At 48.9% G+C, this 26,563-nt stretch overlaps 1 protein-coding gene across 1 annotated transcript in view; it reads right to left on the bottom strand.

Moving 5' to 3' along the window:
* The window catches only part of ak9 (adenylate kinase 9), a 457,701-nt gene that overhangs the window by 142,758 nt on the left and 288,380 nt on the right, over positions 1-26,563 (bottom strand). The window contains exon 28 of the mRNA XM_038801009.1: positions 13,652-13,776. Coding sequence (XP_038656937.1) covers positions 13,652-13,776 — 125 coding nt within the window. The remainder of the gene's footprint in view (positions 1-13,651; positions 13,777-26,563) is intronic.

The following is a 26,563-nucleotide window of genomic DNA, read 5'->3' as shown; positions in this document are numbered from 1 at the left end:
CCCCCCCCCCCCCCCGGCTTCCCATGGCAGCCCACCCCTACGAAGGGTTCCCTCCCGCAGACGAGGGTCTCCCACCCCCTGCTGAGCACTGAGGTGGCACGACCAGCAATCTCGGACTCTTGCCTGTGGGAAAGATGGCTACTCACCTCCTTGGCTCCCTACAGAAGCACTTCCACCAGGTTCACATTTTAAAAAAGGAGTACTAATAAGCACCAACGAGACCACTTGCTGGGGAGGTCGATGGATGACAGGTGGCAGAGGCCATCAGTGCCATGAGCAACCCCATCCGGGATGGCCTGCAACGCTGTAAAAAACTGCACAACTTCTTGAGAGTGGCCAGGGTAAGTAGGCAACAGTGCGCCCCAGCAGTAACCCCGACCCACACACCCGTAACCCGATTCCCACTCCCATCTGGAGGGCGTCCGAAACCCCAACCTGCACCACATGCCGGCACCCATACCAGCACCAAGGACTGAGGCCACCAGCTGCCCACACCCTGTCTAACACTATTGTTTTCTGCTCCCACTCCCCCCCCCACCACAAGGAGAAGTCTGCACATAACTGCCGAGAGCAGCGGGCCCTTGATTTGGTCGGCTGCCCAGAAGAAAGGGAAGATGCTGGTGTGGAGATCGGCAACGGGTGAGGAAGCGAGACCCCACTGAGTTGCGGTTCCCGATGCCACATTTGTCATATCCCCCCCCCCCCCCCCCCCAACACCACCCACACACGAGCCTCACCCCCACCCTCACCGCATACCACATGTAGTAAGGAAATCACATCTGAGATGGCTGGTTCACAATTCTTTACGAAACTTGATGCATCTCAAGGTTTGAGGCAACTAAAGCTTGAGAAACAAAGTACAAAATACCGCACTTTTAATATGCCACTTGGACAGTACTGCTTTCTGAGAATGCCGTTTGGCAACATTTCGGCATTAGAAATTTTTCACCGTGCCATGGGGCACATAATCAAAGGCATCCACGGTCTACGTGTGTATATGGATGATATCATCATTTGGGGCTCAACCACTGAGGTTGCTTCAGGAGAAATGGGCTGAAGCTCAACAAGCAAAGGTGCCAATTTGGAGTAACTGAGGTCACATTCCTAGGTGATACATCACATGGCTTTGAACGTGACAAGGCCAAAATCCAAGCAATTCTCAACATGCCAAAACCACACAACAAGAAAGCCACCTTAGGAGTGATGGGTATGATCAATTTGACAGGGAAATTCATTGCAAACCTGTCAGCAAAAACAACACATCTCCATAATCTCCTGCACAAGACAACAGATTTCACTTGGACTGAGAAACATGAGCAAGAGTGAAAGAAGCTCAAGATTACTCAATGCACCGTCCAATGAAGGCCAGCATTCTGTATGCTTTCTTGACTACCTTGTCCCCTTGCGTTGCCACTTTCAAAGATCTGTGGACCTGCATGGCTAGATCTCTCTGACTTTCTATATTCCTAAGAGTTTTGCCATTTATTGCATATTTCCCCTTTATGTTAGACTTACCAAAATGCATTACCTCACATTTCTCTGGATTAAACTCCATTTGCCATGTTCTGTGCAAGTCTACACCCTATCTTTGTCCTGCTGTATCCTCTGACAATCCTCAATACTATCTGCCACTCCACCAACCTTGGTGTCAACCGTGATCTTACTAATCAGACCGGCTACATTTCCTGCAAATCGTTTATGTATACTACAAACAGCAGAGTCCCTGTGGAACACCACTAGTCACAATCTTCCATTCAGAAAAACACCCTCCTACTGCTACCTTTTGCCTTTTGTGGCCTAGCGAGTTCTGTATCCATCTTACCACCTCACCTCTGATCCCACCTGACTTCACCTTTTGTACCAGTCTGCCATGAGGCACCTTGTCAAAGGCTTTACTGAAGTCCATGTAAACAACATCCACCACCCTCCCCTCATCAATCACCTTTGTCACCTCCTGTAAAAATTCAATCAAGTTAGTGAGGCACAACCTCCTCTTCACAAAACCATGCTGTGTATCACTTATGACTCAATTTGTTTCCAAATGGGTATAAATCCTGTCTCTGACAATTCTCTCCAATAATTTGCCTACTACCTACGTGAGGCTCACCGGCCTGGATTATAGTTTCCTGGATTGTCTCTGCTACCGTTCTTAAACAGCGGTACCACATTAGCTGTTCTCCAGTCCTCTGGGATCTTGCCTGTAGCCAATCAGGATACAAAGATGTCAGTCAAAGCCCCAGCAATTTCCTCCCTTGCTTCCCTCAGTATTCTGATGTAAATCCCATCAGGCCCAGGAGACTTATGTACCTTAGTGTCTTTTAAAACACCCAATACCTCCTCCTTTTTGATGTCACCGTGACCCAGACTGTCCACACATCCTACCCAAGAATCATCTTCCACAAAGTCCTTTTCTTACACTGATGCAAAGTATTCATTTAGTACCTCGCCCATTTCCTCTGGCTCAACACATAGATTCCATTGTCCTTAAGTGGTCCAATCCTTTCCTTGGCCATACTCTTGTTTTTTACTTATGAATAAAAAGCTTTGGGATTCATCTTAATCCTAATTCCCAAGGATTTTTCATGATCCCTCCTGTAGTGATATTCAGATATAAATATACATGATCAATGTATGTAAATGTAGTACAGTCATTTCAACACTAGACAGTCAAATACTTTTAGAACTGGCTTCCCGCCTTTTCTAAGTCAGATGGTGACATGATGATATGATTCAGAACAGTGAACAATCAAGATATAGAATAGCTGGAGTCAGAGAAGTTAGAGATAGTTAGTTATAATAGTTATACTTATATAGTTATCTGTATTGTACTTTCATTCTTTATTGTTAGGTTACTATTGAGTAAAAGGACTCACAGTTTATTATTTTATTACTCATTAAATAGTTCATCTTTCAACAAGAAGACTATTGGTCATTTTATCATCCTGGTGGATTCAAGAGTAATATATATATCTTTTAGATAAGTCATTATTTAAAATATAACACTTCCTAGCCCTCCTAATTTCCCACTTAAGTACCTTCCTACTTTCTTTATACTCCTCAAGGGATTCGACTGTCCCACCCCTTCCAGACAGTACAAAAGCCTCCTTTTCTTTTTGACAAGGTTTGCAGTATCCCTCGTTATCTAAGACTCCCTAAACTTCCCATACTTATCCTTCGTTCTCTCAGGAGCATGACTTTCCTGAATCCTAATCAACTGTCACTTGAAAGACTCCCGCATGCCGATGTTGATTTACCCTCCAGCAGCCACACCCAATCCAAATTCTTCAATTTCTGTCTAATGTTATCATAATTTGCCTTTCCCCAGGTTAGCACCTTAACCCGAGGGTTACTGTCATCCTTATCCAAAAGTACCCTAAAATTTATGGAATTGTGGTCATTACTCTTAAAATGTTTCCCTACTGAAATCTCAACCACCTGTCCAGGCTCATTCCCCAATACCAGGCCCAGTACTGCCCCTTCCCCAGTTGGACTATCTACATATTGCATCAAGAAGCCTTCCTGGATACACCTTACAAAATCTACCCCATCCAAGCCCCGAGCACTAAGTGAGTCCGAGTCAATATAGGGGAAATTAATATCCCCTACCACAACAACCCTGTTACTTTTGCATTTATCCGAAATCTCTCCACCTATATGCCCCTCTATCTCTCGCTGGCAGTTTGGGGGCCGTAATAAGCCCCTCACATTGTGACTGCTCCTTTCCTGTTCCTGAGCTTTACCCAGATTGCCTCATTGTATGAGCCCTCCAAGGTGTCCTCCCGCAGTACGGCTATAGTATTCTCCTTAACCAGTAATGCTACTCCCCCAGCCCTTTTACATCCCCCTCTATCTCTCCTGAAGCATCTATATCCAACATTCAGCTGCCAATCCTGCCCTTCCTTTAACCACGTTTCTGTGATAGCCACAACATCATAGTTGCAAGTACTAATAACTGCTTTAAGTTCATCTGCCTTACTTGCTATACGTCTGGCATTGAAACAAATACACTTCAATCCACTGAGTTTAAGCAGACAGGGTGATGTTGTTCTCTTATTCATGTTCTCTATTTCCCCTTCAGTTATTACGCCTTCTAAGCTCACACTCTGGTTCCCACCCCCCTGCCATACTAGTTTAAATCCTCCCGAATGACAGTGACTCAAGCAAACCTCCCAGGCAGGATATTGGTGCCCCTCCAGTTTAGATGCAACCTGGTCTTCTTGTGCAGACCACACCTGCCCCGGAAGAGATCCCAATGGTCCAGAAATCTGAAACCCTCCCTCCTACATCACCAGTTTAGCCACCAATTTAGCTGTACTATCCTCCTATTTCTTGCCTTACTGGCACGTGGAACAGACAGTAATCCCGAGATTACAACCCCAGAGATCCTTCTTTTTAGCTTACCGCCTAACTCCCTGAACTCCTTCTGCAGGACCTCATCGCTCTTCCTGCTGTCACAGCTGTCTCCAAAACTCTCCACCATCCTAGAGACACTCACCTCAGTTGGGTACTTTAGTGAAGAGGCTCCTGGGACACTATCTGGTGCGCACCATAGGGCTGACCCAGTACAGCAGGTGGAGATAGGAACACGCAATGGTGGTGGGGGAGGGTGGTAACAGTTGGAAGGTGGGCTGACCCAGGAACTAGCTATTGTCCAGACAGGTTTCAGGCTTCTGGAACGGATGGTCTCATTGATCATGGAGAAGCAGTCACACAGCCAGGGACTACATGAAGGGTTGTCGGCAAGCACCTAAGTGCCTACAGGTTCAGTTGGAGGAGTCCAACTATGTGCAGGCACAGGAGGTGGTGCCGACCATGCATGCCACCCAGGCCAACGCTGCACGGGTGGTGTCTGCGGTGGAGGCATTGGGGGCGAGGGTATTGGCTATGCATCAGCAAGTCTAAGGCCTGGGACATTCTGTGCAGGCGCTGGCTGAGGCCCAGGACAGGATTATCGCCTCACAGGAAGCCATGTGTGAGAGCCATCTGGAAATTGCAGCGGTGCTTCTGAATGTGGCCCAGTCACGGCGGGCCATGGCTGAGATTGTTGGCAGCATTGCCCAGGCATTGGCCAACGTTGCACAGACACAGTGGGTGGTGCCCCAGTCCCAGAAGGAGATGGCACAATCACTTGTTGATGTGTCACAGACCCAGAAGGTGATGGTCCACTTCCTGTGTTCCATGGCTGCCAGCATGCAGATCCTGCTTGCAGTGTCCGTGCCCCTGGCCAGCTTCCCCCTCCCCACTAGTCGGTGAAACTGGAGGCGATCAGAGCGTCCCATGCGTGTTGGCCCTGGCACAGATGTCGTGCGGCCTCATGTGCTTGGGCCCCATATCCTGTCTATCCTCCCCCTCCTCCATATCCTTCTCGTCGGACAAGGACTGGTGTTCCTCCTCCTCCTCCGGCACATCGCCCGTCTGCTGCGCGATGCTGTGGAGGATGCAGCAGGCCGCTACGATGGGGTGACCCTCTCAGCTGAACCGCATCTTCAGGAGGCCAAACCCCTGATCACACCCCTGGTCATTGCATGGGCGTCATGGTGGCGGGTCTCGGCGATGGTCTGTGGCCTCCGGATAGGCGTCATCAGCCACGACCGCAGAGGATTATCCCTGTTACCCAGGAGCCAACATATCAGAAATCTTTGAGTGTGCCGGGGCGAGGGCATGGTTTACACAGCCAGCTTATCGGGCGCAGGCGTGTATGATGCGCATCTGATGGTCACATATCAGCTGCCCCACCTCCTGCGACTGAAACCCCTTTTGGTTTGCGTAGAGCAGCCTTTCATCTGCAGGTGCTTGTGGGGGATATGGATCCCGTTGATCACCCCTGGACCCTGGCATCCCGTCGATAGTGACGAACCCCGCTGCCCGGGCATCCTGGTGGGCTCGGTCCACATTGAAATAGATGTATTGTGCCGACTGGGCATATAGGGCCTCCATGACAGTGTGGATGCAACTGTGCACCGCGCTCTGAGAGATCCTGGACATGTCCCCACTCGCGCCTGGAAGGACCCCGTGGCTTAAAGGTTCAGGGCAACCGTCACCTTGATGGTCAGCTGATGGTCCTCCCCCATTACCCCACAGTGCCAGGTGCACCATGATCTGGCAGATATGTCACATTGTCTCCCTGCTCAGCCGGAGTCTTCAACAGCATGCCCGGTCCAGCAGGTCATCGAATGATAGGGACTGTCGGTACATGCGAGGCCTCATGAAATGAAATAAAATGAAAATCGCTTATTGTCACAAGTAGGCTTTAAATGAAGTTACTGTGAAAAACCCCTAGTCGCCACATTCTGGCACCTGTTCGGGGAGGCTGGTACGGGCAATTGAACTGTGCTGCTGGCCTGCCATAGTCTGCTTTACATAGAACATAGAACAGTACAGCACAGAACAGACCCTTCGGCCCTCAATGTTGTGCCGAGCCATGATCACCCTACTCAAACCCACGTATCCACCCTATACCCGTAACCCAACAACCCCCCCCCCCTTAACCTTACTTTTATTAGGACACTACAGGCAATTTAGCATGGCCAATCCACCTAACCCGCACATCTTTGGACTGTGGGAGGAAACCGGAGCACCCGGAGGAAACCCACGCACACAGGGGGAGGACGTGCAGACTCCACACAGACAGTGACCCAGCCGGGAATCGAACCTGGGACCCTGGAGCTGTGAAGCATTTATGCTAACCACCATGCTACCCTGCTGCCCACTGGGTAAAAGCCAGTGATTTAGCCCTGTGCTAAACCAGCCTCTTTGCGCCTCCTCTTCCTTGGCCTTTTGGGTAGCCGGCTCTTCGTCCAGGCGGCTGCCTCCTGTTCCTTTGGAGAATGCTCCGCTGCTGCAGCCTCCTCCTTGAGCCGCGCCAACTCATACTGTCGGAGGGCATCCCTCAGGGCTGCAACGACCAGCTGGAAGGCCACCATTGCTGGTCCATTGTCTGCAGGGGGTTAAAGGCCGACATGTTAGCATGTGGTGCCCCCATGCCCAGCCAGGTCCACTGGGCTACAAGGCAGATGGTGGGTAGTGGCACCACCCATACGGCCAGTGGCACTCTGCAGAACCAGGGGCCAAGATGGGTTGTCAGTGGGATGCACAGCAAGATGGCTGCCTTGCAGCCATGGTAATGGCAGTCCATGCCTGGGCACCACGACAGTCGTGTGGAGGCCCGACCTGCCATTCTCCCATCACCCGCCCCCTCGGCTCTTGCAGGGATGCCCACCCCCGCCAACCCAGCCAGTGTCCGGCCAGGCAGCCCACGGTCCCACCTCTCCATGTCCCATCTCTTCTCTCTCACTCATCAGCCACGACGCTGGTTTCACAATTTTTAAAACCACAAGTAAACCTCGCCATCGGGAATTCGACCCATTGGAGGCAGAGAATCATGGAGGTCCTGGGGAATACCAGGTCGGGACCACTAATGATATGAAAGTGGTGTTTACTGTAGTTGTGTTCCGGAACGCATTGATGCAGCTGTCGATGCAACGGAGAATTGCAATTTGGCGTCAAATCGGCGCGATTTTGGCAGAGGAACCGATTCTCCACCAAATTGCGTTTCCCGATTTTGGCGTCAGCAGACGGAGAATCCACCCACAATTGTTATATTGCAGTTGTTACCATGGGCTTGTTATATATGAAATTCTTTGTTTTTGAATAACATTAATGAAGTTTCTTAACTTTTGATATCAGGTCGGTTGGAGAGCCTCTCAGCTATAGCTAGAGGAATGGGCTGAGAGAAGGGAAGTCGTAAGTGTGCTAATTTTGCAGCTCCCACACGCAAATATTCGGCGAGGGTAAGCTTAAATTTTAGTGTTAGAGAGTTCAGGTTTCATATAAATTTGATGTCTTTGTTGGGGATTGCGGGGTTAGGACGGGCTAGGGAGAGAGAGTGGGCAGCACAGTAGCACAGTGGTTAGCACAGTTGCTTCACAGCTCCAGGGTTCCTGGTTCGATTCCCGGCTTAGGTCACTGTCTGTGCGGAGTCTGCACTTTCTCCCCGTGTCTGCGTGGGTTTCCTCTGGGTGCTCCAGTTTCCTCCCACAGTCCAAAGATGTGTGGGTTAGATGGATTGTCCATGCTAGATTGCTTGATGTCCAAAAAGCTTAAGTGGAGTTGCTGGGTTACAGGGATAGGGTGGAAGTGTAGGCTTGATAGGGTGCTCTTTCCAAGGGTCAGTGCAGACTCGATGGGCTGAATTGCCTCCTTCTGCACTATAAATTCTATGATTCTATAACTGGTAGTCTGACGTTGTCCACTAATTTGTACTTGTTCGGACTTAGGGCCGCTACAGACTGCTGTCCTGGTGGAATCTACTTGCTGTGGCATTACAAAGTTCCTTGCCTGCTGAGCTACAGATGTAATGGCTGAGGTTCTCCTCTCCACCTTATAACATAGAATGTGAGGGGTTTGAATGGACCAGTGAAGCGGGTAAGGATTTTTCAAACTTGAAGAGTCTGGAACTGGGTGTTGTGTTCCTACAGGAGACCCACTTGCAGGTGAAGGACCAGATGAGACTTCACAAAAACTGCGTGGGTCAAGTCAGTCACTCGGCGTTAAGTCTCTCACGCTTTAATGGTCGGGTCAGAGGCATGGCAATATAATCCACAAAACAATACAGGGCGGGATTCTCCGGCCGTTCCACAAGGAGAATCCTGCCCGAAGTCAATAGATTTCTCCATTATACGCGGCTCGCCCGTGGCGTTCTTGCAACAGGTGGGGTGGGAGAATCCAGCCCACAGTTTGCCCCCTTGCGGATTATAGATGACCCCAATAACGTTGCTATATCGTTGCCTGTGGCTCAGTAGTGAACACTCTGTTTTTTTTTGGTGAATATTTATGCCCCCAAGTGGGAGGACCCGAGCTTCATAAACTCCCTGCCCTCCCCGACTCAGACTCACATCAGATGATTCTGGGAGGAGATTTAAACTGTGTCTTGGACCATAAAATGGATCGCTCCATGTCCAAATCCCGGCCCCAAACTAGGATGCCTAGGGCATTGACCTCTTTTATGAATAGGGTCGAAGGGGTTGACCTTTGGCATCCTAAAGAGTAAACAAATTTCTTTTTTTTTGTATGTTCACCGTACCTACCCCTGAGCTGATTTTTTTGTTGTTGACAAATTCCTCCTCCTCTCAGGCAATTGTCATCTTGGACCATGCCTCTAATCTTGTTGAATTTTGCTTTGATTTTGGCCCTCCTGAGTGGCCCTGGAGACTAGACTTTAATGTCTGATGACAAATTCTGTGAGCAATGGTCTGTTGCTATAGCAGACTTGATCAAACTGAACAAAACAGAATCAATTTCTCTGTTGACACTATGGGAAACCCAAAAGTTCATCATAAGGGGGAAAATTTGCAGCACATTGGTTAGCACTGCTGCTTCACAGTGCCAGGGTCCCAGGTTTGATTCCCAGCTTGGGTTACTGTCTATGTGGAGTCTGCACTTTCTCCCCGTGTCCGCGTGGGTTTACTCCGGTGATGAGACCATCAATTTATGCGACACGTGGTTAGATGTGAACAGTGGTTTTAATCGTCTTACAACAGAGTTGTAACTGTGACACGGTGAACTCCAGATGAACTGCAGGCAGGCTCTCAGCATCAACCTTTATACTTCCGGTTAAGGGGGAGGAGCCGTGGGTGGAGCCAAGGGTGGAGCCCAGTACAAACTCCCGTACACTCCCAGTGCATCTCCCCCTAGTGGCAGAGCAGCGCAACTGCTCATGTGCCGAGCTTACAGAGACATAGTAATACAGTGTGAATTACGTTAATATGATTCACCACATTCGGGTGCTCAGGTTTCCTCCCACAAGTCCCGAAAGATGTGCTTTTAGGTGAATTGGATATTCTGAATTCTCCCTCAATTTATCCGAACAGGCGCTGGAATGTGGCGACTAGGGGAGTTTCACAATAATTTCATTGCAGTGTTAATGTAAACCGACTCATGACAACAATAACAATTATTTATTTATTTCATATAATGCTCACGTTGTGAAAAAGGAGAGAGGAATGACAAAAGGTTGACCACAAATATTCTGCTGCCACAACGCCAGAATCACTGATGCACAAAAAAAAACTTGCAACTGCAATTTTGAATTGACCTCCACAAACAAAGCGGTGCATCAGCTATGACGTTTTAGGAGTACCTTTCATGAACATGGGGAGAAGGTGGGCTGTCTTCTTCCGCATCAACTCAAGAAGCAGGCAGCCTCCCAAGAAATTCCTCAGATTTGGAGCAAAGAAGATAATCTAGTCTTAACCGCTCTCCAGGTAAATGCGACCTCCAGTACTAATCTTCTGTTTTATCACTGGCTGCCAACGTGCAGAAAATCATACAATGACTGACTGATCCAAATTCACACTGGAGTAGATGAGAGGCATGGGGCTGGATTCTCCGGTCCTGCGGCGATGTCCACAGGATCTGTCTGGTCTTATGACCAAAAGGTCGGCGGCGCCCACGCACCAGTCCTCTGCCCGGTGGGGGCTCAGAGCCGTGCAGCGTAAAGCTTTACCTGCAAATACGGCAGCAGAATCGCCAGATCCGCAACATGGTGCCAGCAGCGCATGGACCCGGCCTGCCAAAAACTGCACCCCGTAACCAGCCTCGCCACTGTCGGACCACCCCCACAAGTCTCCTAGCCTCTGCCAAAGTCCCATCCTGCCAGCAGAACAGCTCCCCCCTCCGACTGTGGTGACACTGGACAGCCACCACGCGAGGTCCCCGAGCAGTGGGAGCACACGCGAGCGACACCATCGGGGACTCGGATCATCGGGGGCGGAGCATCGGGGGAGGTCCTCAGGTAATGTACTGATGCCGTCCCGATGGCATGCGGCGTACTCGAACGCCGTTTTTGAGTGGGCGGGGCATCGCAAAAACGGCACCACCCCCGATTCTGGCGTGAAGGTGGATTCTCCGCCCAATCGGCGAACACGATTTCGGCATCGGCGATCGGAGAAGCCAGCCCATGGTCTTGTGTCGCAGCCTTCATCCTACGCCATAATTACCACACCTCTGCCCTCCCCCCAGTAAATCTTTCCTCAAACACTGTGCCAACTTCATCTCTCACGATTTTGATGTATTTGGTTGTTTCTGAAAGTTATATTGTGGGTATATTTTGGGCTAGATGTAGATTACTGTTTATATTTGATAATGCCAATTGGCTGGAGAATCTGTTTTGATGCCGAAATCGGGGGCGGTGCCATTTTTCAGATGCTCCGCCCCTCAAAAGTGCCGCCATCACTGAGTATGCACACGCCATTGGGACAGCCTCAGCACATCTCCTGAGGCCCTCCCCCGATGCTCCACCCCCAATGGGTCGACTTCCCAACGGTCGCATCTGCCTGGTGACCAGAGGATCCCACCCAAGGTCAAAGGATTTCTCCATTGTTTGCCTCTCGCCCATGGTGTGCTTGTGCTGGGCGGGGAGGAAGAACCAAGTCCTTAGGACGCAATTCTTGGTCTCGTTATGCTCTCGCTGAAGCAAAACGAAGCCGGTGAATAGCAGGAGAGGAGGAAAACGCGGACCGCGCCAGGCACGAAACAGTTTGCGGGATCTCACCATAGCGTAGCGAGAAACCAATTATCACCACTTAAGCCCATTTCCATACAATTAATGAGAGCCATATCCAACGGCATCTTTCACTCAACAGCCGCCCCAGCAAGTGGTCACGCTGGCGTTGATTAGTACTTCTTTTTAAAAATGTGAACCTGGCAGAAGGGCTTCTATGGGAGCCGAGGTAGTAAGTATCCACCATTGCTCACAGGTAAAGAGCCCAAGGGTGCTGGGCTTGCCACCCCAGTGCTCAGTGGGGGGTGGGTTAACCCTCGGCTAAGGGTGTGGGGGGAAGCACTGGCGGGGGCAACCGAGGGACAACTGCTCACGGCACCAACATGCCAACCTCTGGATCATGTGTACCCGTTCCTGGGACAATCCATGTCCCTGCCCGTCTGCCCCACTGACCACCCACAACCCCCACCGACTGTTGAGGCCTCTGGCCGTGCAGCTGAAGGCTATCGCTAATAGGGTGATAGTAATCGACTATTTCCTGATAGATCTGATAGGTAAAAGAAGGCTATTTAGTGTAAATATTAAGCCCCAGTTTTAATACCCATTTTAAAATGAGGATTTCGGCACTCATAACCTCAGGTCATGATAAAACTCACAGCTTCAACAGAGACACAAAAAGCCTGACACATGCATAAACGCATTGGAGATTAAAACAATATTTTCACTAAGCAAGATGAAAAAGCTATTGTTCTAATAAACATATTTTCAAAGACAGTTTGACATTATGAAATGAGCTGTACCAGTAATCAGATCATGGACGAAGCAGGCACCATAGCAACATGAAGGCGTAATTGTTCATAACGTGGATATAGCGAAGTCAGCAGAAAACCAGTAGAAACCAGTCTTGATAATAGCACTGAATCGCATTCCATTACATACACAAATATTCAAACGTGAAACATTCAGAATTTATGTTGCACATTAAGGATTGACAGCTAACCATCGAATCAAATGTATTTGATTCTAACCCAAACCAATTAGGATGACATAGAGGTGTAGATAGGTGGCTCAAGACTGATAAGATTTTGTTTAAACATGATGGTCCGTACGGCCATCTTTATTCCGGGATCATCCTATACTTTGACCTAACTATTCGCTATCTCTATTTTCATATTTTTACTTTTCCACTCTAACTCTTGAAGTAAATGCAAGCTGTTTTACCGTAAGCAAGAAACCATTTCAGTATTATTTTGAAAGCTAAATTGTGTACAAGTTACTTCTCTTTAAGTCCTTTTGCTGGCCGGACTTTATTGAGAATAGATTTAGGTTTCTCCTAATTGTAATCAAATAGAGGCAATAAAGATTCCGCATGGCAGATCTCATCATCGGGAATTGGCAATCGTAGTTAAGTGAGCACGTCACACAACCTAAGTGGATTGGCATGGGTAGGCGTGCCATGAGGCATGTGAGAGTCATTACCTAGAATCCCAATCAAACTCTGATGCCTAGACACTGTGTCTGAACACTGGGAGGCAACATCACACAGTGGGAGGGGGTCTGCTCACTTGTGCTGTTCGGTGTAGGTCATTGACCTTCTTCCTGCACTGGAGGCCAGTCCTCCTTGTCACATTCCACAAGCTCACTGCCACCGCCACCTCATCCCAGCCAGAACTGGCTGACCCACCCCCCCCAATGAGCCTCGGGGAAGAGAACATGCATCCTGGCCTCCACAGCATCTAGAAGCCTTCCCATGTCAGCGTCCCCAAATCTTGGGGCTGGTCTTATCAGCACCATTGTTGCAAGCTGGCTGGGCAAATGCAGCTTAAGTGCTGCTCAACCTTGTTAGCAGGGGCTGGTGAGTGTGGTGCCGGCAAATCAGCTGGCGAGCCTTCATTTGCGGCAAGAAGCCGGTGAGGCCTTGTTAAGTGGATCAATTAATGTTGAACAGCGTTGAATAGCCAGAAAAGTTTGACCTACATTTTTCAAAGATTGTTTGGAATTACTGAAAGTAACAACGCTGAACTTTTTGCTTTAATATCACTTTATATACTTTTGGCTGCCACATGAAACCAAGGGATTAAACTAAATCTAATGCTAAATTCACCTGAGATTTACTCACAAAGTAAGCTCTTTGAAATAAAATAAACTCACTTGTATGGTTCCTCAGTCCACCATTTTGGAAGAAGTTTATTAAGGAGATCTGTTGATAATGGTTCATCATCAAGCAGATATGCTTTCATAGCCTCTTCTTCTGGAGTAAGCTCCACTTCTACTTCCTAGGTAATAACATAAAAATGATGTGAACGGTAGCACAAACTAAATGGGAGCGGGGGGGGGTTCATCGACAAGAGCGAAAAATGTTGCAAGAACAGCAAAGTTGCTTTACATTGACATCAACACATGAAGCATTGTTCCATCAGTGATGGCGCATTTCCTGATGTTTAACATTGGGAATATCATTTTAATCTAATTTATAATAATAGTAATCTTTATTGTCACAAGTAGGCTTACATTAACACTGCAGTGAAGTTACTGTGAAAAGTCCCTCGTCGACACATTCCGGCGCCTGTTCGGGTACACTGAGGGAGAATTCAGAATGTCCAAATTACCTAACAGCACGTCTTTCAGGACTAGTGGAGGAAACCTGGAGCACCCGGAGGAAACACACGCAGACACGGGGAGAACGTGCAGACTCCCCACAGACAGTGATCCAAGCCAGGAATCGAACCTGGGACCCTGGCACTATGAAGCAACAGTGCTGACCACTGTGCCCATCCACTTCGACGTGTCAGCAGAATGGCATGAAAACTGACTGGCATGCACCTGGCGAGCAGATTTCCAAGAAAGCTCAGGGACTGGATTCGGTGGGCGGGATTCTCCGACCCCCGCCGGGGTCAGAGAATCGCCGGGGGGGGGGGGGCGTGAATCCCGCCCCGCCAGCTGCCGAATTCTCTGGCACCGGAGATTTGGCGGGGGCGGGAATCGCGACGCGCCGGTCGGCGGCCGTTCGCAGCAGCCCCCCCCAGCGATTCTGCGGCCTGCGATGGGCCGAAGTCCCGCTCGTTCTATGCAGGTCCCGCAGGCGTAAATTGGACTAGGTCCCTTACCTGCGGGACCTGGCGGCGCGGGCGGGCTCCGGGGCGGCACTCTTTTCCTACACGCAGGCCTTGTCAGCCTCCACGATAGCCGGCGCGAAGGTGAAACCCCCCTTGCGAATGCGCGGGAATGACGTCAGCGGTCGCTGACGCTCCCGCGCATGCGCGGGTCCGCGCCAGCCGATGGAGTCCCCTCGGCCCCGGCTGGCGTGGCGCCAAAGGCCTTCCACGCCGGCCGGCGGAGCGCAAACCACTCCGGCACCGGCCTAGCCCCTGAAGGTGTGGAGGATTCTGCGTGGTTCACGCCATCCCGTCCCGCCGGAGCCCCCCACTCCGCAGGGTACGGGAGAATCCCGCCCTCTGTTTCTGAGGCTAGGTGCCGACGCGAACGAAGCATCCGCGGGCGTTTCACGACAGGAAAATCGGCGGGAACCCCTCACCAATTCCGGTACCGGTGAGGGGCTAGCACCGGCGCTGCATGAAACTCCAACGGATTGTGCCAAAAAACGGCCGGGTCCTGGGCTGTGCATGTTGAGGGCTGATGACCTACACTGGTCGTGCCATAAAACATGGCACCGCGCATGCTTGAACCTTAGCCCGCTAACCATGACCCCAAAACCCAACCATGGCCACCCCCCAGCAGTCCCCAGCCCTAGCAGAAGCCCCCCCCACCCCGGCAGCGGCAAGGATCCCGGATGTGTGTGATGGCGCTGAACATTGTCCGCAGTTGGCACGCCAGGTTCCCGACTTCTGGGACCACATGTGGTCCGCGCCTTCCGGAACTTGGCCCCTTGGGTGGAACATCGTGGGTGGGAGGGCCGATGATGTGGCAACGGTGTTGAAACGGAGAGCTGTGAGCATCACGATGATGCTGGTTTGGAGGGGGGACTGCATAGCGGACCGGTGTCAAACTGGTGCCGATCCCGATTCTGGCGTTGGAATCCATTCTCCACCCGATTGCTTATCATGACTTTGGCGTCGGGCTATGGAGAAATCAGCCCCAGGTGAGTGCAATGCTCGGCAAAGAGAGTGTTATGCCCGGCACTGTCTCTGACATTTCCCGGTGCCAAGGAGCATTGCTGGGGAGACGGGTCGCAGAATGTTTTTTTTCATTCATTGAAGCAGTGTGGGCGTCGCTGATTAGGCCAGCATTTATTGCCCATCCCTAGTTGCCCTTCAGAAGGTGAAGGTGAGTTGCCTTCTTGAACCGCTGCAATCATTGAGGTATAGGTGTACCCACTGTGCTGTTAGAGAGGGAGTTCCAGGATGTTGCCCAAGCGACAATGAGGAGCGGCGATATATTACCAAGTCAGGGTGGTGAGTGACTTGGAGGGAAACCTCCAGGTGGTAGGGTTCCCAGGTCTCTGATGCTCTTGTCCTTCTAGATGGTAATGGTTGTGGGTTTGGAAGGTGTTGTCTAAGGAACCTTGGTGAGTTACTGCAGTGCAGCTTGTAGATGGTACACATGGCTGCCATTGTTCGTCAGTGGTGAAGGGTTTGAATGTTTGTGGAAGGGGAGCAATCAAGTGGGCTGCTCCCCCTTGATATTGTCCAGGTCTTTCTGCATTTGGACATTCATTATCTGAGGAGTCATGAATGGTGCTGAACATTGTGCAGTCATCCGCAAGCATCCCCATTTCCCCAACTTCTGACCCTATGATGGAAAGGAGGTCATTGATGAATCAGCTGAAATGCTTGGGCCTGTAAATGATATGTAGACAGACATGTAACTAAAGGGTTAATCACAGCACCTATCTATAACACTACCATGAGAGGGCATTACAAGACCCACCATATAACTGAGTTCCCAGAAGCTCAAGCTCTTTCCATGCAGGAGTTACCAGAGAGCAGCAATGTAGTAGAGAGGATCTCAGCCTAGACACCATGTGTAGCTTAGATACAGTTGTACAGTTGTTTATCCTTACTTTATTACTGGAGTTAGTTCAGTGGAATGTCGAACTCACTTATTAGTTTTATCATGAATTAGTAAATTCTTTCAGTTTACTTTGAAGACTCGAGCGTTGTTCAACATCATCTACAATTAGTAACGACATATATTACTTAAACCAGTAATGTAACATGATACCAGGAGTAGCAATATAATATAATATGGTACCGGAGTGCCTACATTATCTACCTAGTTAAATTTAGTGAGTACAGAGAGAAGAATAAACAGCTATTCGGCAACAGAAGCATCGCCTTCGAATACAAAACCTGATGATTCCCGGCACGATGGACAGACCACAAGCTCCTCGTCACCTCAGGATCACCGGTAACCTTAATGTTAACTGGCCGTTGTTTAGACAACAATTCCAACTGTATTTAGAAGCATCTGACTTAATAAACGCGACAGATGCTCGGAAAATAGCTCTTTTACTGACTATGGCTGGTCCGAACGCGATAGAGATCTTCAACTCTTTTAACTTCACAGTAGGTCAAGACAAGACAAAGTATGAAACAATCCTTAAAAAATTTGATAGCCACTGTAAAGTACAGTCAAATGAAATATTTGAGCGCTACATCTTTGCAAAGAGATTGCAAGGGAAAGAGGAATCTTTCAACAGCTTAAGCTGCTAGCACAATCCTGCAAATTTTTAATGCTTCATGATTCTACGATTCGTGATCAAATTGTTTGGGGCATAAAAGATGAGCACCTCAGAAAAAAATTACTGAATGACCAGATTTAACATTAAAAATTGCGAGACAAAAATGCCTTGCTCATGAACAATCAAAGGATCAAAGAATCATTACCTAGAATATAAAATCCGTGAAAATGGCGCGAGCACTCGCCAGGAGGCAGAGGCAGTGAAGAAAGTGGAAAGATGGATGTTTTGAATGGCATCCATCATGCACTCAGAGCAGTACGCACAAGCGCACTTCCCAAAAAGACGCAAACCGGCGAAATACTATTCTGCGCATGAGTGAGAAGCTGCGCATGTGCAGTTGCAAAAAGAACGCATTCTGGCCGAAAATCGATTTGCGGATGTGCAATCAATTCCTACGCATTATGTCACAAGCGTCATGATGTTAGAAGACTCAGACCACACCCACTTAAAGGGAAACTGCCCGAAAATTAAAAATAACAGTTTTAAAGCTGCAAATCCCAAATATTTTACCTCGAAAGACAGAACAATGCCTGAACTTCAACAAACAGTTGAAAATAACTTTTGCAGCACCACGGAACTAGCAATTTGCAGCATAAAAAGTGAAGAGCACATTAACAAATCCGAAACCAAGGAAGATGATTTGTTTGTCGAAGAATACTACGCAGGCATGGCTGAGTTATTCGGATATGATGATCATAGCATCTGCAACACGGTTGAAAAGCTCAATACCACTCTACTAATGGTAGATGAATCCAATACCATGATAGAATGGCAGATCATTGAAACATTGGATGACAGCAACCTGTCAAATAACCAAGAAGAAAACAACGTCACACAGAGAGTACTGACCAACTCCGTTGAGACAGCACAAATCGACTCCACAGAGAGAACACTGCACGACTCCACAGAGAGAGCGATGGAAGCCTTCACAGAGAGATCATTGACAGACTACAGAATGGACGCAAGTAAAGACTCCAGAGCGCCAGCCATGCATGAAGAAGACTACGAAGGTCTATCTACCTTATTTAAGCAACTAGAAAAAGACTATGAAAGTCTACCCAGCTCATTTAATCAACAGCAAGAAGACAATGAAAGTCTACCCACCGTATGTGAGACTAGTGACGAAGAAATTACAATTCACATACAAGATGTGCGAGATCACAGCAAGACTAACAGATCTCAGCTCGACTATACAGAAGCACTCAACAATCAACGGAAAACTACTCATGAGTCCATTGAGACCACATCAATTAAAACCTTATCTACTCTTGACAACCTACAAGAAACTGATATCATGACGTTGACTCCAGAAGAGGAGCATCAAGAGATCAAAAATGAATCAGATCTACCAGAAATGAGTGATGTCACCAAGATCAGTGCAACATCAGATCATTCACACAAACCTCAAACCATAAAACTCAGTGAAACATCAGGGGCGGAATTCTCCGACCCCCCCCCCCCCCCCCCGCAGGGTCGGAGAATCGCTCGGGGCCAGCGTAAATCCCGCCCCCGCCATGGCCGGAATTCTCCACCACGTGGCAATCGGCGGGGGCGGGAATCGTGCCACGCCGGTCGGCGGCCCCCCCCCGTGGCGATTCTCCGGCCCGCGATGGGCCGAAGTCCCGCCGCTGACAGGCCGTTCCCGCCGGCGGGAATCAGAGCACCTCTGGTGCCGGCGGGAGCAGGCAGTGCGAGCGGGCCCCCGGGGTCCTGGGGGAGGGCGAACTGATCCCGGGGGTTGCCCCCGCGGTGGCCTGTCCTGCAATCGGGGCCCACCAATTGGCCGGCGGGCCTGTGCCGTGGGGGCACTCTTTTTCTTCCGCCGCCGCCACAACCTCCACCATGGCGGAGACGGAAGAGACCCCCCTACCGCGCATGTGCCGGGGTGACGTCAGCGGCCGCTGACACTCCGGCGCATGTGCGGACTCATGCCGGCTGGTGAAGGCCTTTCGGCCAGCCGTGGCGCCGGTCGGCGGGGCGACAAAGGCCGTCCGCGCCGGTCGGCGGAGCGGGAGCCACTCCGGCGCAGGCCTAGCCCCTAAAGGTGTAGCGAATTCCACACCTTTGGGGAGGCCCGACACCGGAGTGGTTCTTGCCACTCCGGTAAGTCGGGACCCCCCGCCCCGCCGGGTAGGGAAGTATCCCGGCCCAGATACCACAATGGACACTGATACTGAAAAATTTGAGAATTACTCAAATTATCCGCAAGGACGAGTCATTGAGCACAACACGGAAAACGACAGCAGAAACAACAACAACAGAAACAACAGCAATAACGAAACAACAACCTGTACAACATGGTGCAACTCAACAATTACAGGACAATGTTACCGAACAGACCAAAACAATGGCAAGAGTACAAACATAACATGAACATTGTCCATACAAAACAAATGTCATGTCAATGAATTTCACAAATTCATATTTGCTCCAAAACAAAGAAGCAACACAATGTTTAAGGCAAATGACATACTAAATCGATACTAAAGGAACAAAAAAAAGTCCATGTCAGACAAAATAAGTGATTTGACCATTCGAATACCTGATTATGACTTGTTGGTACTTCAACAGAACCAATTTTTCCTCAAGTGTCGTTTAATGAAGAAATCGTTCGGGACACTACAACCAACAACTCTACAAGTTGTGATTCACACACATCAAAACATCGACGTCTCCACCACAACTTCTAAGAAGGTCATTGAGAACAAGAAGACAACCTAAAAACTGAACTTATGAAGATTTTGTTTCATATATTTGCTGTGTATTTATTTGCTGTGTGTATAACTCATACATATCATGTTCTTACCTTTAATATTGTTATCCATTTTTCCTTGTTATCAAGCAAGAAATGTTAAAAAAAGGGGGATGTAATGATACGTAGACAGACATGTAACTAAAGGGTTAATCACAACACCTAGCTGTAACACTATCACTAGAGGGCATTACAAGACCCACTATATAACTGAGTTCCCAGAAGCTCGAACTCTTTCAGCTCTCTTTCCATGCAGGAGTTTCCAGAGAGCAGCACTGTAGTAGAGAGGATCTCAGCCTAGACACCACGTGTAGCTTTGGTACAGTTTGTAAAGTTGTTTATCCTTACTTTATTACTAGTTGTAATGACCTCCAATTAGCATTATTGGTTGGCAAATTGGAGTAGGAGCTCCCTCATGATAGCTCATTGAGGGGCCCATATAAGCACCTGTATAGGCTTTGTGAGGAGTCTTAAGTTGACTGGAATACTAGCAGCACTGTTTGGAGATGCTCTTGTATCTAGTTATTGGCAATAAATATTGGTGTGGTGACGGGACTCCTGCCTCCTGTGGATTATTACAGTGGCGACGAGGTAAACAAAGAACTTTGCGGCGACCAGCTGCCGCACTCGGAGGGTAAGCCTTGCTATTTCAAAAATGCCGTTTTTTGGGAGGTTAGATGCATTCGACCCGACTATTGAGGACTGGTCCCAGTATGTGGCGAGAATGTGTTACTTCTTCTGGGCCAATGATATAATTACGGACGAAAGGAGACGGGTTATCCTGCTGTCGGCGTGCGGACCCTCAGCTTTCGCCATTATACGTAGTCTAACTTATCCCAATGCGCCGGACACGAATTCTTTCCAAGAATTAACGGAATTGGTGAAAGAGCACTACGACCCAAAACCACCCTCATTTTGCGTAGGTCCAGATTCTACACAGCGAAGCGGGAAGACAGGGAGTCAGTCACGAATTTCTTGACCCGCCTGAGAAGGCTGGCGGAAAAATGTGAGTTCGGCCTGTGGTGGTATGGATATGAGCACTGCCATTGGTGCAGAGCACTGGCTTCCCATTGGCTCTGGCTGGTCAAGTGCCTCTCGTCTGATTGGTTGGGACTAGTCATGTAACTGCTCTCCAATTGGTCGAGAGGCAAGTAGGCCCCGCCTCCGAGGTGGGGTATAAGTACCCAGAGTTCCTGGCGGTCGGTCATTCTCTGTAGTTGACCACCGGGCTAACAACTAGCTGATTAAAGCCACAGTTCAGATCCTAAATGTGTCTTGAGTCGAATTGATGGTACATCATGGCACGACGCTAAATGAAATGCTTCGGGACCGGTTAGTGTGTGGCATAAACAACCTCACAATACAGAAGCGCCTGTTGGCAGAAACGCAGCTAGACTGCAGGCAGGCGTTACAGCTCGCACTGTCCCTAGAAAAGGCAGCAAGTGGGGCGCAGGAACTACAGGGCACGCCAATGGAGGTAGATATCTGTGAGAGGGACTACCACAACGGGTCCAGCTACCAGATAGCGGATCCCAGGAAAAGCCTGAGGAATAGAGGGCCAAAGGAAAACCCCAGAACTGCCACCAAGTCTGCTAGGACTAACTGGAGACAGAGGGAAGTACCGGCTGAGGCTCCCCCAACAGAGAAGGACCGTTTTTGGCACCAGACAGAGTGGAGTAACAGCGACAGAAACCCTAGAAGGAGGCGGCAAAAGATGAATAGCAGGTGGGGACGCAGGGAAGTACACAACCTAGATGCCCCATCCTCCTCCGAAGGGGAACAATTATATAATATTGCGATGATGAAAGCAGTACCTATTAAGATTACCCCACGGGTGAACAGTCGGCCGACAATAATGGAAATAGACGCGGTGGCGGCCGTATCAGTAGTGGGAGTGGCAGCATTTAAAAAAATCAAAGATGGACTCCAGCCACTAACCCTAACAAAAACATCAACGAAACTTAAAACCTACACGGGGGAACCCCTGGAAGTTCTAGGCACGACTCATGTACTCGTGGAATATGAGAAACAATTGCTCAGATTACCGTTGACGATAGTAGAGGGCTCCGGACCGAGCTTAATTGGACGGAACTGGCTGAAAGACCTAAAATTAGATTGGATGAAAATTTTCTAGAGGGGAAGCGGGCAGTTGAGTGGAGTACTCCAAAAATACCCGGAGGTCTCCAAGAAGGTTTGGGGGAAATCATAGCGCCAAAGCAACTTTGCACGTGGACCCAGAAGCCCTTCCGAAATTTTGTAAGGCCAGGGCGGTACCTTTCGCGTCAAGAAAGAAAGTAGAGGTCGAAATAGAAAGGTTACGGCGCAACGGCATTATCAGATCAGTACAGTTCTCGGAATGGGCAGCGCCGGTGGTACCAATTTTGAAGCCAGACGGCTCGATACGTCTCTGTGGAGATTTCAAACAGACGGTAAACAAATACGCACTGCTGGACAAATACCCGATCCCGAAAATAGACGACCTATATGCCAAATTGGCAGGTGGGCTTTTGTTCACGAAACTGGACATGAGCCACGCCTACCTGCAGTTAAAACTGGACAAGGACTCCCAGAAGTTCGCTACGATCAACACCCAGAAGGGCCTTTTTCGTTATACTAGGCTACCTTTCGGAGTGTCATCAGCCTGTGCTATATTCCAGCGTACGATGGAAAATATTCTGCAGGGACAACCGCAGGTGGAAATTTATTTGGACGATGTCTTAATCACGGGTAGGACGAACAGGGAACACTTAAGGAACCTGGAGGAAGTGCTCAGGCGTTTCGCAAAGGCAGGCATACGGCTTAAAAGAGAAAAATGTGTTTTTCTGGCCCCACAAGTGACGTACCTGGGATATAAAGTAGACGAGTCAGGCTTACACCCATTGGAAGACAGAGTAAGGGCAATAAAAGAAGCCCCAGCTCCCACCACGGTCCAGGAGCTACGATCATTTCCAGGGTTGGTAACCTATTATGGCAAACTTATTGAAAATAGGGCGTCCATCCTAGAACCCCTCCACCAGCTACTAAAAAAGGGGCAAGAATGGAAATGGTCCGCCCGCCAAAACCGAGCATTTAGGGACATTAAGGAACAGCTGTCATCCGAAAATGTCCTAGAGCATTATGACCCAAGGAAGGAGTTGGTGGTCACTTGTGATGCATCCCCTTACGGGGTAGGAGCCATCTTAGCCCATAGAGGAAGGAATGGGGAAGAACGGCCAATAGCCTATGCTTCGAGGACCTTGGCAATGCCTGAGAGGAAGTACGCCCAAATCGAGAAGGAAGGACTGGCGGTGATATTTGCAGTAAAAAATTTTCAGCAGTAGCTGTACGGGCGGATATTCACCATAGTGACGGACCATAAGCCGTTATTAGGGTTATTAAAAGAAGACAAGTCAATACCCCCGATCGCATCAGCTAGAATCCAATGCTGGGCGTTGCTATTGGCGGCGTATAGATACGTTCTGGAGCACAGACCGGGAACGCGAGTAGCAAATGCAGATGCTTTGAGCAGACTTCCCCTCCCGGACACACTGCCGCTAATACCGAAAGTAGAGGAGACAGTAATGGCTCTAAATTTTTTGGACACCCTACCAGTGGACGCACAACATATTCGGTTGTGGATGCAAAAAGACCCATTTTTAGCCAAGATGAAGCATTTACTGCTAACAGGGGAACTGGAAAGACCAGTGGAGCCCCAGCTCCAATACTGGAGCAGAAGGGACCAAATAACCGTTGAAGATGGTATCCTATTATGGGGAGCCCGGGTAATCGTCCCAGCTCAGGGCCGTCAGGCAATCTTAACTGAGTTACATCACGGACACTCGGGGGTGTCTAAAATGAAGATGCTAGCTCGAAGCTACGTTTGGTGGCCAGCCTTGGTAAGTCAGTGCCAGGAGTGCCAACAGAGGCGAAGAGTGCCACCAGCTGCGCCATTGCACCCGTGGGAATGGCCAGGCAGACCGTGGACCCGCCTGCATATTGACCACGCCGGCCCTTTCATGGGCTCAATGTTTTTGGTGATAGTGGACGCCCACTCCAAATGGTTGGCCGTCCATCGGGTAAACACGGCAAGCACAGCATCGACAATCGAAAAGCTCAGGGCCTCGTTTGCAACACATGGACTTCCGGAGGTATTGGTGTCAGATAACGGAACGGCATTCACAAGTGGGGAATTTGGAAAATTCCTAAAAGAAAACGGAATCCGTCACATCAAAACGACCCCTTACCATCCAGCGACCAACGGCCTGGCAGAGAGAGCGGTCCAGACACTAAAAGCGGGACTCAAGAAGCAGCCGGCCGCGTCAATGGACACAAAGCTCTCCCGCTGGCTGTTTGATTACAGGACCACACCACATGCCACAACGGGCATACTGCCAGCTGAACTCTTAATGGGAAGGCGGCTGCGAACGAGGCTGAGTCTCCTATTCCCAAATTTAACGGGGAAAGTGGAGAAACAATAGGAGGCCCAACGCAGGGGGCATGATAATAGTCGGCAGCAGAGACATTTCCAGGTGGGGGCACCGGTTTGGGTCAAGAATTATGGGAATGGACCAACGTGGGCCAAAGGCACGGTAGAGTCCCAAACAGGGCCCATATCCTATGAAGTTTCAATAGGAGGTAAGCTGCTGAAGAAACACCTAGACCAAATAAGGGCAGCGGAACCACACCTGGAGGCAGGCGAAGCAGGACCGCCTCAAGCTGGGATAGCCCAAACGGAAAAGATACCCACACCCCTGCCCCGAGCAATTTCTCCAGACCCCGTCATCCAGTCGTCAGAGTCGGAGATGGACACGTTCGACGAGGCCGCCGTGACACCTCTCCCCGAGGAGGAAGAACAACTTCCAAGGAGGTCGTCAAGAAAAAGACGGGCACCTATAAGGTACACCCCACCCACGTCGGAGAACGACCCGGCGGACGACACAGAGGTGACAGACCCGGACATGAGGAGCAGGAAGAAGCTCAGAGGAATGCCAGCTGGCCAGAATTCCTTGGACCTTGGGGGGTGTAATGACCTCCAATTAGCATTATTGGTTGGCCAATTGGAGTATGAGCTCCCTCAATGAATGCTCATTGAGGGGGCCCATATAAGCACCTGTGTAGAGGAGTCTTAAGTTGACTGGAATACTAGCAGCCCTGTTTGGAGCTGCTCTTGTATCTAGTTATTGGCAATAAATATTGGTGTGGCGACGGGACTCCTGCTTCCTGTGGATTATTACACTAGTGTTAGTTCAGTGGAGTGTCAAACTAATTTATTAGTTTTATTGTTACTTAATAAATTCTTTGTTTACTTTGAAGACTCGAGTGCTCTTCAACATCATCTACAATTAGTAACAACATATATTACTTAAACCCAGTAATGCAACATGTTACCAGGTGTAGCAATATAACAGGGCCTGAGGAACTCCTGCAGTGATGTCCTGGAGTTGAGATTATTGACCTCCAACCACCACAACCATCTTACTTTGTGCTGGGTATGACTCCAATGAGCGGACAGTTTCCCCCCGATTCCCAATGACTCCAGTTTAGCTAGAGCTCCGAGATGCCATATTGGGTCAAATGCTGCCTTGGAGTCAAGGGCAGTCACTCTCACCTCACCTCTGGCATTCAGCTCTTTTGTCCATGTTTGAACCAAGGCTGTAATGAGGTCAGGAGCTGAGTGACCCTGGTGGAACCCAAACTGAGTGTCTTTGAGCAGGTTATTGCTGAGTAAGTGCCACTTGATAGCACCATTGATAATGGAGAGTAGACTAATAGGGCGGTAATTGGCTGGGTTAGATTTGTCCTGTTCCTTGTGTACAGGACACACCTGGGCAACTTTCTACATTGCTGGGTAGATGCCAGTGTTTAAGCTGTACTGGAGCAGCTTGGCTAGGGGTGCGACAATCCTTGGCACCTCAATCCCCGGCTGACAAAGTTGACGGATGAATCAGAGGCTGCCCGGCCTGCAATACGTCGGGGTACCACCGCTTGAAGATTTTTTTCAAAGCGCCAGACTATATTGCAGAGAAAGCTGCCATTTCTGCTAACGGCTTCAATGCAACTTTTTCCATCCAGTTGATTTCAGGGAAAATCTCGCCCTCTATTTCTGGTATGTGATTTGTCACAGTGAATACAGAAAATTCAATGTCTGTCATTTCTTCATTCCCCATGATGATTTCTTCTATCTCTGCCTTTGAGTGAGTATTGATTACTTCAGCTACTCTTCCATTATATATATTTGTAAAAGCTCTTACAATTTATTTTTATATTTCTAGCTTGTGTACTTTTATATGCTATTTTTGGTCTTTATTAAATTTTTGGTGACTTTTGCTGGATTCTAAAATACATCTAATCCTTGGGTTCATTACTATTCTTTGTCAAAATTAAATCTCGCCTTTTAATCTTAACCTTCTTTCTAAGCTGTAGATAGATCTTTCCAAGTTTTCGTTTTTCAAAGGAATGGATTTTTGTTGATTATTTAGAATTATTTCTTTAAATGTCTTCCACTGTTATATTTATTGTCATATTATTTAGTCTATTAACCCAAACTGTAGCCAGCTCTCCCATTATATCTGTGTTTAAGTCTAGGATTTTTATTTGATACTGGAAAATGTCATTCTCAGAATTGATATGG

Source organism: Scyliorhinus canicula, chromosome 6, assembly GCF_902713615.1.
Source record: "Scyliorhinus canicula chromosome 6, sScyCan1.1, whole genome shotgun sequence".
In the NCBI taxonomy this organism is placed as follows: Eukaryota; Metazoa; Chordata; class Chondrichthyes; order Carcharhiniformes; family Scyliorhinidae; genus Scyliorhinus; species Scyliorhinus canicula.
The sequence above is the reverse complement of the archived record's forward strand: the minus strand, read 5'-3'. Positions and strand labels throughout refer to the sequence as shown.